The 17655-nt window shown below is 40.4% G+C and overlaps 1 protein-coding gene across 2 annotated transcripts in view; it reads right to left on the bottom strand.

The window, feature by feature from the left end:
* SHISAL2A (shisa like 2A) overlaps positions 1–17655 on the bottom strand; it is a 31218-nt gene that overhangs the window by 10673 nt on the left and 2890 nt on the right. Inside the window, exon 2 of one of the 2 annotated variants that reach the window (XM_040565088.1) lies at positions 6341–6544. In XM_040565088.1, the coding sequence (XP_040421022.1) occupies positions 6341–6522 (182 nt within the window). In that variant the 5' untranslated portion in view covers positions 6523–6544. Of the gene's footprint in view, positions 1–6340; positions 6694–17655 lie in introns of those variants that run through there. The other variant, XM_040565087.1, reaches the window with a different exon arrangement.

Raw genomic sequence — 17655 nt, 5'->3', positions numbered from 1 at the left:
CTTTCAAATAACAGTCTGCAGCACAGGACAAAAGTTGCTTATCTGCTATCCAAATGTTAAGCAGAGTCAGCTGTTCTAAAGCTGACTAAATCAGGTACATATTACTTTTTTTTCTTCTATTCAGGCATCCATTACTTCAGTTGTAGTTCTCCTCCATGCAGAGGCAGATGACATTAAGCGATACAGCTGAGCACTGTGCAGCAACAATGCCTTGGCATTATTATTGTGCAAGATGCCTTACGAGCTATGACAGCAAAGGTAAGAAAAAACAGTTCTGGGGAAAACTCTCCAATATTTCCTATTACAAGTCAAAGATTTATGATAGGTTACACATCCCTAAAAATGCTTGTTATGCAGCAGCAATGTGAAGAGATCTTACCCAAAAAATGGAAATTGGCACCACAAAACCAAATACAGACATCCTAGATATCACTTCCTAAAGCAATCAGCAATTAAGAATCAGGTTGTACTTAGTTTTCAAACATAGTATGTCAATACCAGATTGTTCTCAATGTGCTGAAGCAATCAGACCTCTTAGAGTGTATTATTAATTTCTAAAAGGTTGATTTGGGGTTAAAGTTTGGGAGTGAGATTTTTTTTTAATTTATTGAATTAATTCAGGGGAATTTAAAATGCCTTCTACATTTCTGAACACTGAAACATCCTAAGACAGAGGTGCATTTTTTTTTTATGGTTAAGATAGTTATCAAACAAAATACCAAAATAGCCATCATTTTAATGATCACCCTTCCCTGAAAATAAAGACAACCCTTCAGCAGTTCCCCTGCCTTCTCCAGCAATTACTCCATCTAGTAGTAATGTAAAGCTCTTGCTAAAAACATTTTGCCATCTTCACTTTAAACAGTAGGTGTTTAAAGTCTACACAGCAGTCCACATAACAGCCCACAGGTCTCAGGATGAGTCTTCAAGATCAGGCTTCTGGCAGCACAGACATTAAACAAGAAAACTTAAAAGTTGCTCTTGTCCACAGCTGTGGCCTCACTAGCATTAACAATTCCCCACCCACCCTCAGACCTAGCAAAAAAGCAGCTGTGAAGGCCTAGAAATAATCCTGGTGCCATTTACACAACATGAGCAACTGTAAGTTTGACAGACGATCCCCAGACCAAACAAAGCTCTCCCAAGTTTTTTCTACATACAGCAACGACACAGCCGTGCCACAAGCATTGCTGGTGCTGTTACACTGAGCACCACGTGCACACGTGCAGCGCTGCCACACCTGCACTGCCAGAGGCTTTATTGAGCAGAGAGGCTTCACCATCTGCAGGCTCCCCAGGGCTCCCTCTGTGCTGTCCGGAGAGCTCCTTTGTGGGTCAACATTTCTTGCAGTGGAGGCTCAGCAGACACCTGCAGCTATTTTTAGTCCTTAGAACTAGTCTGTCCACACCAACAACAGCTAGGAACAATTTAAATATTGGCTAAACAGTTGCAGTACATCCACCGAAAGATTAAAAGGAAGCTCATGAGTCATCTGGATCTGAGTGAAACAAATGTTCCTAATACCATTGCTGCAGTGATGTACCATACATAGTGCTTGAGAAGCAACCGACAAATATTAACAGAAGACTGGAAAAACGGGCAAACAGGAATAAAAGACTTGCTATTTTGGAAAGCCAAAACGCTCTCACAAAGATCTGCACAGCTGAGCAAAGCCTGGCTAGAGCATTAGGTCACTGTGGTTCTACAGGTGTTAATGAAGTACCCTGAATGACACCTATACTTGGCCTGCCTCAGTTTTAATCAAATATTATATGAAGCTAACAGAAGATAAGGCTTTGGAATGGATGCTGTAATTCTATTTGATACTGAAAGAAGCCATACCACTTGCAAAATAAACTTTGAGCAATGACAAAAAAGAACCCTAAGATTTTAAAACAAAAGGTATTGACCAAACACAACAGCATCACAGTTCAGTCCAAGTGCTACCTGCTTAGCACTTCCCCCTTCCACTCAGTTTGGAGGTAAAGATGTCCTAAGTGCACGTACATAGCTCTGAAGGGTAAGCTGTTCAGTGCTCTGCTCACTAGTGATTTCTAGCATCTGTTTTGTGTTTCAGAAGCTGCAAAACCTTCTGGCAAATTCCGCACACTGCTACCTTTTTGGTAGTGTTCCCTTCCCTGTTCCATGGGCTCATGACTTGAGTCAGGAAAAGACATCTTTCGCTTTTCCTCCCTGAGGTCAGCTTTTCCAGAAAGGTAGAAAGAGCACCTAAGACCACAAACCAAAAGAGATACTACATTACTTGATCTTAACTACCGGGGAAAAAAAAGAGGATAACCAAGAAACAACTAATATTACAGATAAAAAGTTTAAAAAATACGTAACTTGTAAGAGTTGCTCAAAGATATATATATTTTTTGTGACTGTCCAGCAGCTCCAAGGACAGCAGGTGTTAGGGAACACTTCAAAGATCAGTTCTTGCTAGAGTGGGAAGGGAAAAGAAGGTTCACTTTTGCCAAGGATAAGTGAAGCTTATAGCTATAAACTTAGTACAGACAGTAGTGATTTGGCAAAAAATATAATATCATAAGCCTGCAAGAGACAATCGCTTCAGGTTGCCTAGGCTGCTGGTTTCTTCAGGAATTAATTCTGTCAGAGCTGGCTGCCAAGTGGTTTGGCAACGTGTCTCCCACAGCAGGGAAAACACAACAGAAACACACATTAACTGCCTGAAGCTATTCCTGGTGTGTCAAACAGAAGTAATCCAAGATACCACCAACCACTTGGTGGTGCATTCAGCCACTGCTTTGAAATTAATGAGTGCAGCCAAGCAAAGGAAGATGCAGGATGAGGAATTTCAAGCTCTGGAGTAAAGAAAAGCTTGCAACAGTTTCCCTAGAGGATCTTTCAGCTCCTTTCCCTTTACCAGTAGTTTCACAATCTCCAGACTTATCTTGGCTGGGTTTGGCAAACTCTTGAAGAATTTTAAGTCTTAAGGGTTAAGTCTTAAAAGTGCACCCTCAAAAGCTGTAATAAGCACTTGAAGGATTATTTTAACTTACGGTTCTGATGTAGGCAACAGCCTGAAACAAAGACAAGCAAAGCATGGATCACCAAAATATTGAGAGCAATCAGAAAAATGTTATTTTAAACATGTTTTCTTTAAATGCCTAATGGAGCTGTCATGTACAAACATATACAGTTTAAGGTGCTGCAATACTGTACAGCTTCCAGTGTGTTAGGAACTAAAAATTGTCCTTTGATTTGTTACTGGGAAAGCATTTCAGTAAACAGATTCTAACCATTCAGTTAATTTGCTTAGAGAAGTAAATTACATTTATTTGCCTCTTCTCTATGAGGGATAAGAACAGTTATGGCAGAACTTAAGCACAACCAAAACCACACCAACTGCAGTTTTCTCAGACCCCATCAATAGCTTAGGGCCACCATATTGAAAAAAGGAACAAATCCTGAAGTTTCAAAGTTTTGGCCCAAATTTCTGACTCAGAGGCTTAGCAGTCACTTCTCAGACCCTAGAAGATCTTTGTAAGTGAAGTTCCTTCAGAGAGGTACTTCATTAGAGCCTCTCATAGGATTTTGCCCTTTGAAGTACTTTCTGAAAAAGATCTAGCTTTAACAGCCTTCATTACACCAATCCTGGTGCAAGAGCATAACAAATCTTCATTATACATTAGTTCTGCCATCTTAAGAAGGCTTCCCATGACCAAAACAGACTATCCAAAAAATTATGCCATATGAAGTTAAATAGCATGGTTATTCAATGAGAAAAATGTAAGAAGGACACTTGGGAACATCCTCTTACAGCAGGAAAGCTGAACAGTTCTGTGTCAGTCTTCAGAGATGAAGATGCTTGGGAAACATGTTCAATATCAGACAAACTAGATTTTAAATAATTATATGCTCTCATTTAACTTGTCTAGTATTTGGTAAGTCTACAGTATTGGACAACAAGAGCCCTGAAGGAATTCTCATGTGAAATTGCAGGACTGCTGGCCAAGGCACTCTGTCAGAGGACTGGCAGACTGGAGATGCAACTCCAAGCTAACATAGGGCTCTAGGGGTGAACCCAAAAACTACAGACTAGCAAGCCTGACTTCCACTTGGGCAAGAAAAAGGTCCATAAAAAAAAAGATAAGACCACTAAGCCAAGAGATAAACACAGCATCACAGCCCTAAGCGCCCACTTACCCAGTGGCCTGGATGCTCAGGACCAAGCCTATACAACTGGTGGCCCTCAGGAGAGCTCTCTGAGCTCTGAGGGGGCTGCTTCTCTGTTTCTCCTTCCCTTGGGAGCTGCCATTAAGCTGAGGCTCTTACCCTGCACCAGGCCAATCCATGTTGATCCAGGCCGTCACTTGCAGATTTACCTCCTGATTTGACCTTGGGCTTGCCAGGTGGGGATAACCAGGCTGTGACTGACTGGTTACTGTCTCCAGACCTACCCCTGACTTGCTCACTTGACTTCTCAGCTTGCCCTTGGGCCTGTCACCACACTGGACTTGTCTGGCAGTCACAGGGATGTGTCTGGTCCTGGCTACTGCTCCAGCCAGGCCTGCCCTGCTCACCTCACCTCGATACAAGGGACAGATCCCTTGCTAGTGAGGTCACCTCCTCAGTCACCTTCTTACCACGCTGTGCCCTCAGGAAACTCCTGGTGCTGGCTGCTCCCAGACACAAACTTCTGTAAAACAGTCGGCATCACTGCAGGGGGAAAATACTGCCTCGCTAACCTGTGGGAAGGAGTCTGTGAAGTGTCAATAAGCAGATGGATAAAGGAACCCTGCATACATTGCCAAAGGCTTTTTGAAAAATCTAACTATATCCCACACACAGGAGGTGGGACTAAAAAGACTGAACTGACACAGGATTGGGGAAAGTATTCTCTTCCAGATCCAAAATGGCTTAAAAGAATAAGGAGCAAAGCACAGGGCTAGGTGGTCCCTTTCCAGTACAAAAAGTCAGTGCTGACACTTTTTATTCAGTCTTCATCTATGACCTGGAAAAGAACAAAGTCTGAGTTTGATGACCCTAAGCTACTACAAGCGATCATATTCTGTGAGGGCAGGGAGTGCTAGAAGGCTCACAGGAAACCAATCAAGCAGGCAAAAACAATGCAGACGAACTTCAATGTACATAACCTACTGAGAAAACGTACACAACCAAGCCTACAAGACAAAGTCAGAACTGCCAGTTCTGAACGCAAGAAAAAATGTTTTAGAGTCAGTGACAGTTCAATAAAATCAGTATCAACATGAAGCAACAGCCAAAGACATCAACAAAGCATCAGCCATCAAAAGGAAGGATTTTGAGACCAAGACTGAAGGCAACATTTTTCCACTGTGTAAAACCTTGCCTTACCCACACATCTTGAGCATGCAGCTCCAGATTACACACCTCAAGAACAGCACTGTGAAAAGGCAACTAAAACCATCAATGGGACAGAGTAGCCCAAGGATAATCTAAAACGGAATAGGACTTTAAAGACTGAACTACCAGGACTGTTTAAGGTTGGAAAGGTGAAAGCTGAGAGCTGATGCAAACACTTATAAAGTTTTGAGTGTTGTGCATTAACTAAACATGCAGTTGTTGTTCACTAAATCTCACAATGCTAGAGGGCACTCCAGAAAATTACCAGGAAACAAAGCTATAGAAGCTTTCCTTCTATAAAGCTGGTAGAGGGATCTATCCTCAAAGAGCAGGTAGTGACTGGTACTACTGGGACTGCAGAAGCAAGTCCAGAAAGGGTTTAGGTACACATGAGGATAACAAGACCATAAGGGAATACTGAAAGCATGATGCCAGGGTGCACTAACACCCCTGACACAGCCAGCAGGGATGCTGGACAGCCTGAGGGAAACCAGGCACAGACAGCACCAGGCTGGTGTGTGCTCCCCTACCAGCACCTCTGAAGATCCAGATGAACCCCAGAGAGCATGAGTATGGTTACCCGCCATTTTCCAAATAGAAACTTATTCAGTGTTAGATCTTACTACACACACAGAGAAGTAGTTGAAGTCACTAGAACTTTATGCACAGACCAGCTTACAAGCTCTGGCCACAAGACCCAAGTTCCCCTCACACCGAAAGCACGGAGGGATGCTCCGTCCACAGGCACTGAGCATCTCCCGGTGCCTCACTGCAGGTACCACGAGCCATCTCCTCCAAAATCCACCCTGGCGCAAGCAGAAGCCCCTCTTGGAAGCAAATGCAGCCTGAAAGGCTACAAGTACCTCAGAAATAGACTCTCAGGCAAGTCCGGACCAACACGGGTCCCTCACCCCCCGGAGCAGCCACCCAGCCCCGCCGGCGGATCCCCCACCTCCATGCCGGGGCAGGGCGGGCGCCGCTGCTCCCCTACCTGAGCCACCACATGTAGCTGTGCTCGTAGGGGAAGAAGCTGTGGGGATCATCGCAGCAATACTTGACGTCCTGGAAGCCGCAGCAGTACACGGCGCGAGCGTCGCCGCCCGCCCGCGGGCAGCTGAACCCGCTCACCAGCACCTTGTCGGCGTTAAGGTAGCTGCTGCACTCGGCGCTCATCGTGCCGTGGCCGCCCGCGGGGCTGCCCGCTGCCTCAGCTCCGCCGGCACCCGGGCTGGAGGTGGGGCGGCGAGCGGGCGGAGCTCGGCCGGCCGAGGGGCTGCGGGGCCGTGAGGGGCGAGGAGCGGGGCAGGCGGCGGGAGGCAGCCGCCGGTCCCCTCAGCGCCCTCCCCGGGCGGCGCCGCAGGGAGAAGTGGCGGGAGCCGGGCGCCGCCCGCGTCCTGAGGTGAGGGGAAGAGCCGGGAGCCGCCCGCCCTGAGGGGGCTGCTCGCAGCAAGTGCTCTTGTCGATGGGGTTTGGTTTTCCTTCAGCGGTCGGTCCGAAGTCGAGAAGAGACTTCGAGGTTCCACCTCTGCCTGCAAGCCTCAGAGGGGTCTTGGTGAAGCCAAAGTGATGAGGTCGTTGAGAGGGATCACACCTTGGCAGCTGTGCTCAGAGCCCCTTGGTTTTATGAGGGGTAAAAAAACCCGCATTATACTTTGTTTCTATGAGATCTGTCTCCAGCTCATTTCTGAGGGTACTTCCTCTCAGTATTTTAAACTTTAAAAAACAAACAAAAAGCAATGGGGCCCAGGCAGTCATAGCATTACCTGTTGGAAAGAATATATCTAAGCTCAAGATAGGACATGTGCATCCATCATGTACCTCTGGTTGCAGTTTGGCTCAAAGAAGGAAGAATAAGAAAAAGTCCTCTGGAGAGCAATAGGTGTATGCTGCACCCTCCAAAGACCCAGTACTTAGCACTACTGAGGATGGTTTCTGGATTACAATAGAGGCTTTGCCACATGTGACCTTCTCAACAAAAAGTTCAGTTCTTAGAGAGGAAGGGAAGTTGTACAATATTAAGAGAACTTGAATTGTATTAACAAGACCACAATAATTCAACTAACACTTTACATTTCAATTTCAGGTCTTACCTTGAGATGAACTGCAGGCAAGTGGAAGTTTCCTGTCTTCTAGCTAACCAGAAGGAAGCAGCAAGAGCCAGGAGCTAGAGCAACTTCAGGAGGAGCAGTATCCTCATAAGCCAGGGCCCTGTCCCACACCGGGTCTGAGCAGGGCCTAGCTGGTAGCAGCTGCCATCAGTAGGCCTAGGCAAGGTGAGATACTGAGTCAAGTCCAGTGTTGACTCAGGAGACAAAATGTGAGGTATGTTACCAACAGCATAGGTCTAAATTCATCTAGGAGGACCAGCAGTATGTTAAACTAGCAGGAAACAGGACTGAGCACAGACATACCTCTAGTGTAGCTTAGGGAAGGTTAAGTTGCCTAGGCATGAACTTAAATGGGAATCCTGCACCAATGAGCAGAGAATGTGGGTGGAGGATGGCCCAGGTGAGGCTGGTCAGGGCTTGGTAATATACACTTTGAGCCCTGACACTGATATCTTCTAGTACTACATGCAGTTCTTCTACTTTAGGATGTTTTAATGTACTTGCTAAAAAATATAAATATTCTTTGGTTGTTTAGTTGGTTTTGTTTTGCAAAATCAACCCTGACTTTGCACCTACTGAAATGAATACAGAAATTCAGTTTGGTTATTGAATTACAGATTCACCAGAAATGGTGTGCTTCTTACTTACCAATCTTTTATGATGTGACACTGGCTCAGTCATTTAACTTAATTTTGCATTATTTACCCTGCATGCAAAATAAGATTATTTTTAATTGTAGAGGTTCAATTATATATTGTAAAGCAATTTATACTTAAATAAACTGTACAAATTATAAAGAATTTTAGTAAGTATGTAATTTCTGCATATAGGGGATGATTACAAGGATTATTCTGAAACTGAGATGCACAGTTGTAAGGAAGTTAGAAATTATGTACCTATTATTTCACACCTTTCAATTTAAGCAGGATAGCCATCAGATATAGCACCTGTAAAATGTGTAAATTGTTTGATCTTTTAAGCATCGATTCTATGTTAATAGAAAATGATATAGAAATAGAAATAGAAAATGATACATTCATAGGCTCATAATGAATTGTCACTTTCCATCACAGTTTGAATTTATCCTGATTGAAACTGAAGATTAAAGAAATAGAACTTAGGAAAACAGGGATGAAGCAGTGACTTCTAGATATCAGTCAACAAATAATACATTAAAAAATCTTCCCACAATTTTCATTGTAAACTTGAACCAAAGCTTATTTATTTCCTTTGTTTGGTTCAACTTCTTAGCCAATTTAGATTCAGTCCTTTTAAGAGGATTTTTTTAAAAATCAAATGCTGATTTGTTTTATAATTATATCAATATTTTTAAGTTATCCTTCTGACATATTTTTGTGTACCTTGACTCACAGTCCTTTCACTCAACCATCATAGAGAACGTTCATTCTAGCTTATAATTCAAAGAAATTCAGATATTAATAACAGCAGGAACTCTTTCCTCTTTAACTTTTCCACACAACTGTTTTTTTATTTTGGGTGTAGGGGGAATCTTCTATTGTTAAAGTTCTGCAGCAAGAGAGAGGCTATTTATAGACGCCTATTTACAATTGCTTCTTATCTTGCCAAACTTGATTATTAGGACTAAAGTTTTGTGTCCTGAGTTTCTGCCTCCTGTTGTGTTTTTTTTTGTTTTGTTTTTTGTTTTTTAATTTCATTCAGAAGTATGTTGTGAGGCTAGAAAACATGGGAGAGGGATTGAGACTGAATGAGAAGTCCAAAAAAGAGAAACAGGGATTCCAATGAAAGAGTTAACGGAAGGGAGATGGAAACAAAGAAATGGAAGAAAGTTCTGAAGGCTGAGGTAGGGGAGTGACAGCTTATGTGGTAAGACAGAAATTAAGTGAAAATATATTAGGGACAAAGATATGTAAGGTCTGATTTAGGTGGGGTGGGAAACAGAGTGTGATGAGAAGCTGAAGGATCAGGGGCTGGGATTTAGTAGTTAATGAGAACGGGGCTAGGATGAAGAGATGGGAATAGGAGAGAGTGACCATCGGCAAATTGAAAGGACAAGGCAAAGAGGACCAAGTTTTGGAAGAATAGGAAGAAGTCTGAGCGCACTAGAGGTCACTTATGTATGAAGCTTGGAAATGAACCCAGGTTTCCTGCTTGTCTCCCTTCCTTTTCTGCCAGCAAAGGCATTAAATCCTGTGGTAAAATATGTGCTTCATTTAGTTCTCTTCCACGCATATGATAACAAACAATGACTGTTATATATTTCATTAATACACATGGGAAAGTTCTGTATGATAGTTTGAAATAAGCCAGCTGACTCGTTGTTGCCAATACGAAATTCCTCTCATATTTTATATTTGTTTTCAAACATAAGAAATTACATGTAGAAAGTTCAAATAATTCATTCAAATAATACTAGGTTACTTGGAATTTAGAAATGCCAGACTTAAAATTGATGACATGATCGCACACTATTTTTTTTTATCAGATTCTATTTCACTCGGCAATGGGGTTTTTAAGTATTTTATTTTTTTATTCTTTTCTAATGCATGGTTAAAAGTTTATCTGCTGCATGTTTACTGCGACTACTGTGAATAATGAATTATTTGAGCCATGTTTTTGTTCAAATAGTTACGATGGCTTCACAGATATTAATTAAACTTTCCAGTGTCCTGTGAGATGAAGGAATGGGATATTTATCTATTTTGCAGATAGCAGAATATTTCATTACCTACCTGTCTCTCATACCTGACTCTGGAGGCAGAAATATCTATTGCAAGTCTCAATCATTTTTCTTCTGGTAGGAAAGCCGAGGAAGCATACTTATTATTCATAAAATGCGTGAGACCTTTGAGCAGAGAATTATAAAAAAGTTCAAAGTATTGCTTCCAATTACTACAACAGCATTTTATTAACGTGCAAAAGTATTATTAACAGCCCTGGAGAGGGACCTTTCTGTCTGTACTTGGCTGACATCTGGAATGCATGTTTCCATTTAAAAATGCATTTTAAAAGTGTTCTGATTTTAAAAAAGTCAAGATACTGCAAAATTACATAAGCAATCAGAATCATAATATAAGTGTCAGTTCAACCTCACTGTTGATGACAGTGCTCTAAGTTTGATGGGAAAGAAGTCAGTAGTGTATTCCTTCTTGGTTCATGTATTACGTATAATTACAGGAAGATGGGAATTTGGACTTTTCATGTCTGATATTGTTATTGTGTTAGTCACAAGCAATGACATGCCTTTCTTAACATTTTTATTTTTTCTTGACAGTTCAGTTTTATTTCCTACCTGCTAAAGCTCAATTTTATTCCTCTCTGGTGCTGAAGATGAGTTTGTTTTCCATCTTTGGAATACCACATGATTTGGGGATGATCTAAAGAAAATCAATTTGCATAGCCCTTCTACCTTTGTGTGAAACTAGAAAGCCATATTGAGTTTCAAATCCCTTTTAACTTTGGCAGTAGAGATAAGGAGCTGTTGTCCAACATCAATGGATACTTCAAAGGAAAAATAAAAAGTATATTCCTTTTTGGTTTTGTATGTCTTCAAGACACTTTACAGGTCTTTCAAATCAATTACATTTTCACAAAGTTGCTAACCACAGAATGGCTGAGGTTGGAAGGGACCTCTGGAAGTCCAACCTGCCAGCTCAAGCAGGCCTGCCCAGAGCAGGTTGACCAGGATCATGTCCAGGCAGCTTTGGAAGATCTCCACAACCTCTGTGTACAACCTGTGCATAGTAAAAAAAGTGTTTCCTGATGTTCAGATGGAACCTCCTCTGTTCTAGTTTGTGCCCATTGCCTCTTGTCCTGTCACTGGGTACCACTCAATATAATAATAATATGCAACTGAGGCATGTGATTATCTCTTGTTTATGTGTTCCTCCTGATTACAGCACCTCATTACTACACAGCTGTAATGGGTGGAAGTGCTCTGAGTGATAGACTAGGCCTTTTGAAACTGTGCCACATGAGCTATTGGTCAGGTCTCCACCTCATCATTCTTGGCTTGGTGAAATGCTCACTAGTTACATCTCAGATGAATGATTCATTTAACCTGATAGCCTTAGTCAGTAGTCAGATGTTCTCTTAGAAATTGGATGGAGTACTAAGATCTGTTCTATCTGTTCGTCCTGTCTCTTAGATACTACTGTCCACCTAAAACAGTTGACAGAACAGCCTGAGCATGATTCAGCACTGTCTCAGTAAAAAATTGCCCTCTTAATTCAAGTAGGTGAAGAATGCTCTTTAAAATGTCAGCTGATTTTGTGTTGGTTTGTATGAAGAATGCTCACATGCCTTCAATATGGAATGTTTTTTTTCTGTGGAAGCAACACTTCCTTTTCATAGGAAATGTGAAGAGGACAGGTTTTGGAAAGTGCCATACTAAAAGGTTCAAAACGTGGAAAGTAACGTAGGGTGTATCTGTATAACTTTTTCATCGGAGTTATTAATCAGAGGAACTGTGTGGTCCTTTAGCAAGGAGTAAAGTATGGTTTAGTGTGTTCACTAATATGATATCAGACAGAGTGTCTCCTCCAGCCCCAAACTAAGCCAGTACACCCCTAGTGAAGTCTATGACATGCATCGTTCTTCTATACCCAGAACTTGCACCAGGCATTTTGACAGGAATTGTTTCTGTGTTGCTACTGAAGTAGAATGTATCAGTGCAGCTCATTGTCACAGACATGACAAACATCTCAACAGACTTAGTCAAAGCAAAAGCAAGCTAAGTTATCAAATTTACAGTAGCATTGCTGTTTGTTTTGTGGAAGGAAATGTAACTACATCGTTTTCTGTTGCCTTCTTTTCATCATTCTAAATGCTGCCAAATCAATCAACTTTTACATGATAAGACTTGCCGTTTTGCCTTTTTTTTTTCTTTGGTTAACTAGAGGTGATATATCTGTACAAACTTGGAATCAGATAATGTCAGTTCTGTTCTTTGCTTTTCCTTCGCTTGTTACATGCTTTTGGAAAATGGTGTCACCCACATGCTTAGTTGCTTCCTCTATAAGATCAATATCAAGCCCTTTTTCTTGCTGCTGTGAGGTTTCTACGAGTCTCAGGAACAGAATATACTCATTAACATCCCTGACTAAAAATGTTCAACTTTGTGATTCCTTATTATTACTACAGTTCCCGCATCAGTAGCAAACGTTCTTGTTTTAATCCTCCTACAAATATTCTTGTTTTGAACCATGTGACATTTGGTATGGAATAAACTTAGGATAAGACATACCATTTCTCAAAATAAGTGAAAAAAACTGCATTCCACAATTAAAAAGGACAATGGTTTGGGGTTATTTTCCTTTTCCTCTTCCTTTTCCTTTTCCTCTTCCTTTTCGTCTTCCTTTCCATCTTCCTTTCCCTCTTCCTTTCCCCCTTTTTTTCCCATAATCAGGGATGGATTTGAAGGTTTGTGGTGGTTTTACCGTGCTAGGCAGCTGAACACCACAACCGCTCTCTTACTCCCCCTCCTTAGATGAGGAGGGGAAGAAGTAAAGGAAAGAACAACTCACGGGTTGAGATAAGGTGATTTAATTAAAGGGAGGAAAAAAATAATAATTAAGGAAAGATTATTATTAATTAAACAATTTAACTAAACAATTTAACTAAACAATTAACAATTTAACTAAAGGGGAAAAAAAGGAAAGGGGAAAAGGGAGGGGGAAAGGGAAAACTAAACAAAACAAGTAAAGGCTATGTGGAAGTGCAGAGGAAAGAAATTACTCTCTACTTCCCACAGATGAGCGATGCTTGACCACATCCTTGAAGCAGGGCCTCAAAGCACGTAGCCGGTGTTTGGGAGGAGGACAGACATTTTCACAACGAGAGCCCACCCCTCCCCTCTTCCTCCTTTTTCCACCTTTTATTGCTGAGTGTGACATCATATGGTATGGAATATCCCTTTGGTTGGTTTAGGTCAGCTGCCCTGGTGATGTTTCTTTTCTCACATCTTTGCCCACCCCTAGGAGGGTTAGAGAGAGTCCTGATGCTGTGCCAGCACTGCTCAGCAGCAGACACAACACTAGTGTGATACCATTGCTGTTTTAGCTACGAGTGCAGAGCACAGCACTGTATGGGCTGCTGCAGGGAAAGTTAACATCCCAGCCCAACCCAGTACAAGGTTAACAAAAAGATCTCCCAAGAAATTGCTTTTCTAATGGAATAAGTAAGAAGCCATCCTACTGGACTAAGTGCCAAGTCTTAATTGTTCACAGAAAATCAGTCCAAACAGTGTAAATTTTTGAAGGCTGCTTTGCAGCAGCCAAGGCAAGATGCATGGTTGGAGTTGAGCAATAACTACATAATCTGAATTGTAAAGAACAAGGGACCCTCAGGTGATGACAGCATTGCATGACTTGTCTTGAACTTTCTATCTGAAGTTGCAGTGATACCTGTTCATTGCATACAACTTCACACCTGACACTTGGGAAAGCTTTGTCCCATATCAGCTGGCCATCTACTAATATTCTCTTAACCTCTTAAATATATATATATATAAATCTGTATTATGTTCTTTTTCTATTAAAGTTATTGGAAGTATATTGTTACATGTTTATTGCATGGATTATTCATGTAACATTAAATTTTAAGTGAACTTTCTGATATATTTTGGTTTTCTGGAACTGATTCTACAAACTCTTGGTTCCCAGTTTCTTAATCTCAGGCTTGCCAAATACATCTATTGTGCATGCAGTTAAAAGCTACGATTGGTGTCCTCTAATTCCCAGTATTCAATAAGACTAAGTGATTCATATAATTCAGACACTTGATCTTGCAATTTTGCTCAGTGATTTATTCCTGTTCACTTCAGCATAGCTATTTGCTGAATAGATAGGCAGCCTCTAAACTTAGCAAGGACTTTTCAAAAGAAAATTTTGTTATTAGATATGGTCAATTCTTTTCTAGCCAAGCTGTTCCCCAAGCTGAAACTTGTGGGAAAAAGACCTGTTTTGACAAAATTCACCATATCAATTTTAAAGTTTTCTCTATATAAATATAAAAAATATATTTATATTATCTCTATATTTATCTCTATATCTATATAAAAAAGATTGAAAATCTGAATATCAACTTTGAAACATATCTCATCGATTTTATCCAAACAATGTGTTTCAACCTAACCAAATTGATAGTTTGGGGGTTACTTCTGCTTGAAAACTTAAAATAGTTATGTTCTATACTAACTTGGAAAAGGAGACTTCAAATGTAAAATGCTTATGTGACAGGAAGACCTCTCACTACCTAGAGGTTAGTGGTCCTTTGAGAGGACAGTAAAGTATCAGTCATAAAATACTAGATTTTCAATATAAAATTAGTAACAAATTGGAATGAGTGGTGTAACTCTAATTAAGGGTTAGAAAAACTGATCTGTAATTTAAACTGGGAATTCAACAAGCACTTTAATTACAAGAATAGTTTGATTATTGTTCCTATTTAGAAGACAGATGAACAATTTGTGGATTATGGACATTATTCCTCTACAGCTTTTCTTCATTTATCATTGTTGGATTCACCTGCTTGCTAAATAAAAGTAAAATGGTTTATCATATAATTCAAATGAATGTACTTAATTGTGATGAAACAGCAATGCTTTTAGGGAGAGCGGAAAAAAAGATGTAGGACTATTTTATATAATACAATAATAGCTTTCACGTAAGGAAACTAAAACTGCAGCTCCCTGAAGGTAGGATTTCTCTAATTTCTGTTTGTTGTGCTCCACAGAACTGCATGTATACAGCAGGTATTACAGAAGTTTGTTCTTCTAGAAACTGTACTTCAGTCTTCTCTATTGTTGTAGAATACTATTATTTCCTTTTACTATTGTGGTTTCATCAATTACTGCTTAGGAAAGAGCCTGACCCAGACACTGTTGATGCCATTATTTCAGAGTGGAGAGAAAAGAATTTGTAAGCAGCAGCATCTCAAAAACTTTCATGGTGTACTTACCTTTCAGAATACAACTCTGCTTACTTAACATACAATGATCTTTAACTGTTCTCATTTTCTGGAATTAGTTTAGGAGATCTTCTCGTTGAGCAGGTATCTTGCAATGCTCTGAGATAAACCAGCATGCCTTATCTCTTAGGTCTGTAGTTTGACAGCGTGGGTCAGGTTTTCTAGGCTAAGAGTGGAAAGTTACTCAGGGCTCACTTCACTAGGCAGGTCCCCACTGTTGCCTATACCTAGTTGCTGCAGAGCTTGCATAAGAGATGTAAAAGATGAAGAGTAGAGTTGAGTTTTGTTATTTCTGATCCTGCAGCATAGGCAGTATGTTTGTGAGCTGGCTAGGTGGATGCATTGGCTATGTAGTATTAGATTACAGTCTCGCTGCCACTGAATGGCAAATTTTCAGGTATAACTCAGATATTTCCTTCTGCTTTGTGTAAGTCTCTGCTGAGGAGCTTTAATACGGTTCAGAATTAGTTCTCAAATCTCTTTGCACTTTCAGTACCTCTTCCATCAAAGTGTTTGTAAACTGCTTTCTGTTTTGTCAGTGGTGTTTTTACTCCAGGATCTATTAATATCATGTCACAGAGAATACCTGATTTCTCTGCTTACTCAACTCTTTCTGTGGATGAGTCAGAGGTAAGCTTGTTAAGTTTCATTTGGCTCTATGAATAGCTGCACTATGCATTTACATGGGTATAGGACATGTTTGGTTGATCCAAGAATTGAAGATAGCATAAAATTTGCTTTGCTTATTCATACAGATATCCAGTCTTCTGAAAGTACTGACTATAGTCAGCTATTTATTGAACCAGATGCTGATGTGTTTAAAACAACGAACTGGGAACCATCCAGGAGACAGAAATTATGTTTGATTTGCTACTAATGTTTCAGACCGGAATCACAATAGAAGCTTGAGGGAAATGTCACTAGCATATAACTAAAATATCAGAGGTGGATGTAAGAATAACTAGGCTGTGTGGTTTTGTTCTCTTTATAATGTCAAAAAGGAGGGGTTTAAAATCCTCTCTATTGCTCCATTCAGTTGTTTTATTTCAATGTAACATATTCCATTTCAGAACAGTTTTGGATATATGCAGGTCTGATTTTCCATTCTTTATGAGACAAAATTCTGAAAGTTTGAAAGTGCCCTGACTGATTTTAAACTCACAGGTAGGCTTTTAAATGCTTTATATCTCCTCTGGCATGCCACAGGGGGCACATGACAGCACAAGTGTCTAGGTGTTTAGTTTAGCATTTAAATCAACATATCAAGGTTACACCTTCAAATTTGCAAACTGTAAGAGATCAAGTCTTAGGTGATCAAGATAATCAACCTCCATACATATATGTGCTCATCTGTTAAGGCACACTGATATTTTCTCTGCAAAGCAGATGAGCTGCAAAGCAAATAGTCTCATGCTATATATTCAGTGCTGTTTTACGCTTTTCAAGACTTGCTATAGGGAAGATCTCTGTCAGATTCAAACTGTGTTGGAACTCATGAGGCAAAAAAGTTACTCCTGATCTCTGCATGACACAGTATAGTCTCCACAGACAAATATATGCCAGTGCAATTTCATTTGCAATTTTTCTGAGCCAGTAGTCATGAAGAACTTATAACACGACTAGATGTGAATTAAACTGCAACCAAGAATATTTACTTTTCCTCTCTAACTTCCATTAAAAGACCAAAGTGTTTGTTCTGCAAGCTATGATTCCAATGTGACAATGGATGGAATGTATGCCACGTTTCATTTAATCACAAAAATGTTTCTGATAACTTTAGAGAAAGTATCCATGTGCTTAAAATCATGTGCTTGTTCAAATTTCAAAGCTTGCATATGTAATAATTACCCAATTCCCTTTAAATTGCCAAACTGTTAAGAACAACACCAACTCCAATAGTCATTAGTATTAAGTTATTCATAGCACTCAGGCATCTGCTCAGACTTCAGACTGCAGAACTTCTTAGCTCATACTAAAATAATGACACCAACAACTGCAGCTTCATTGTTCTGTGACAGAAACCTTTTGAAAATCTTGACAGCAAGAATTCTTTTTATCTCAACTAAACCACAATATACAGGTCCCTTTGTCTTAACCCCAGGATACTTTAAGATGAACCTGGTTGTGCCCAATTGCAGTATTATTGACAAGTGAAACCTTTGTTTGTGCTTCATAATGCCTTTAAAAGCAGCCCAGACAGTATTTGTCTCTGTAGAATGAACCCTTTCCAACTGATCATTGCCATTATATC

Source organism: Cygnus olor, chromosome 8, assembly GCF_009769625.2.
Source record: "Cygnus olor isolate bCygOlo1 chromosome 8, bCygOlo1.pri.v2, whole genome shotgun sequence".
NCBI classification, from domain to species: domain Eukaryota; kingdom Metazoa; phylum Chordata; class Aves; order Anseriformes; family Anatidae; genus Cygnus; species Cygnus olor.
The sequence above is the reverse complement of the archived record's forward strand: the minus strand, read 5'-3'. Positions and strand labels throughout refer to the sequence as shown.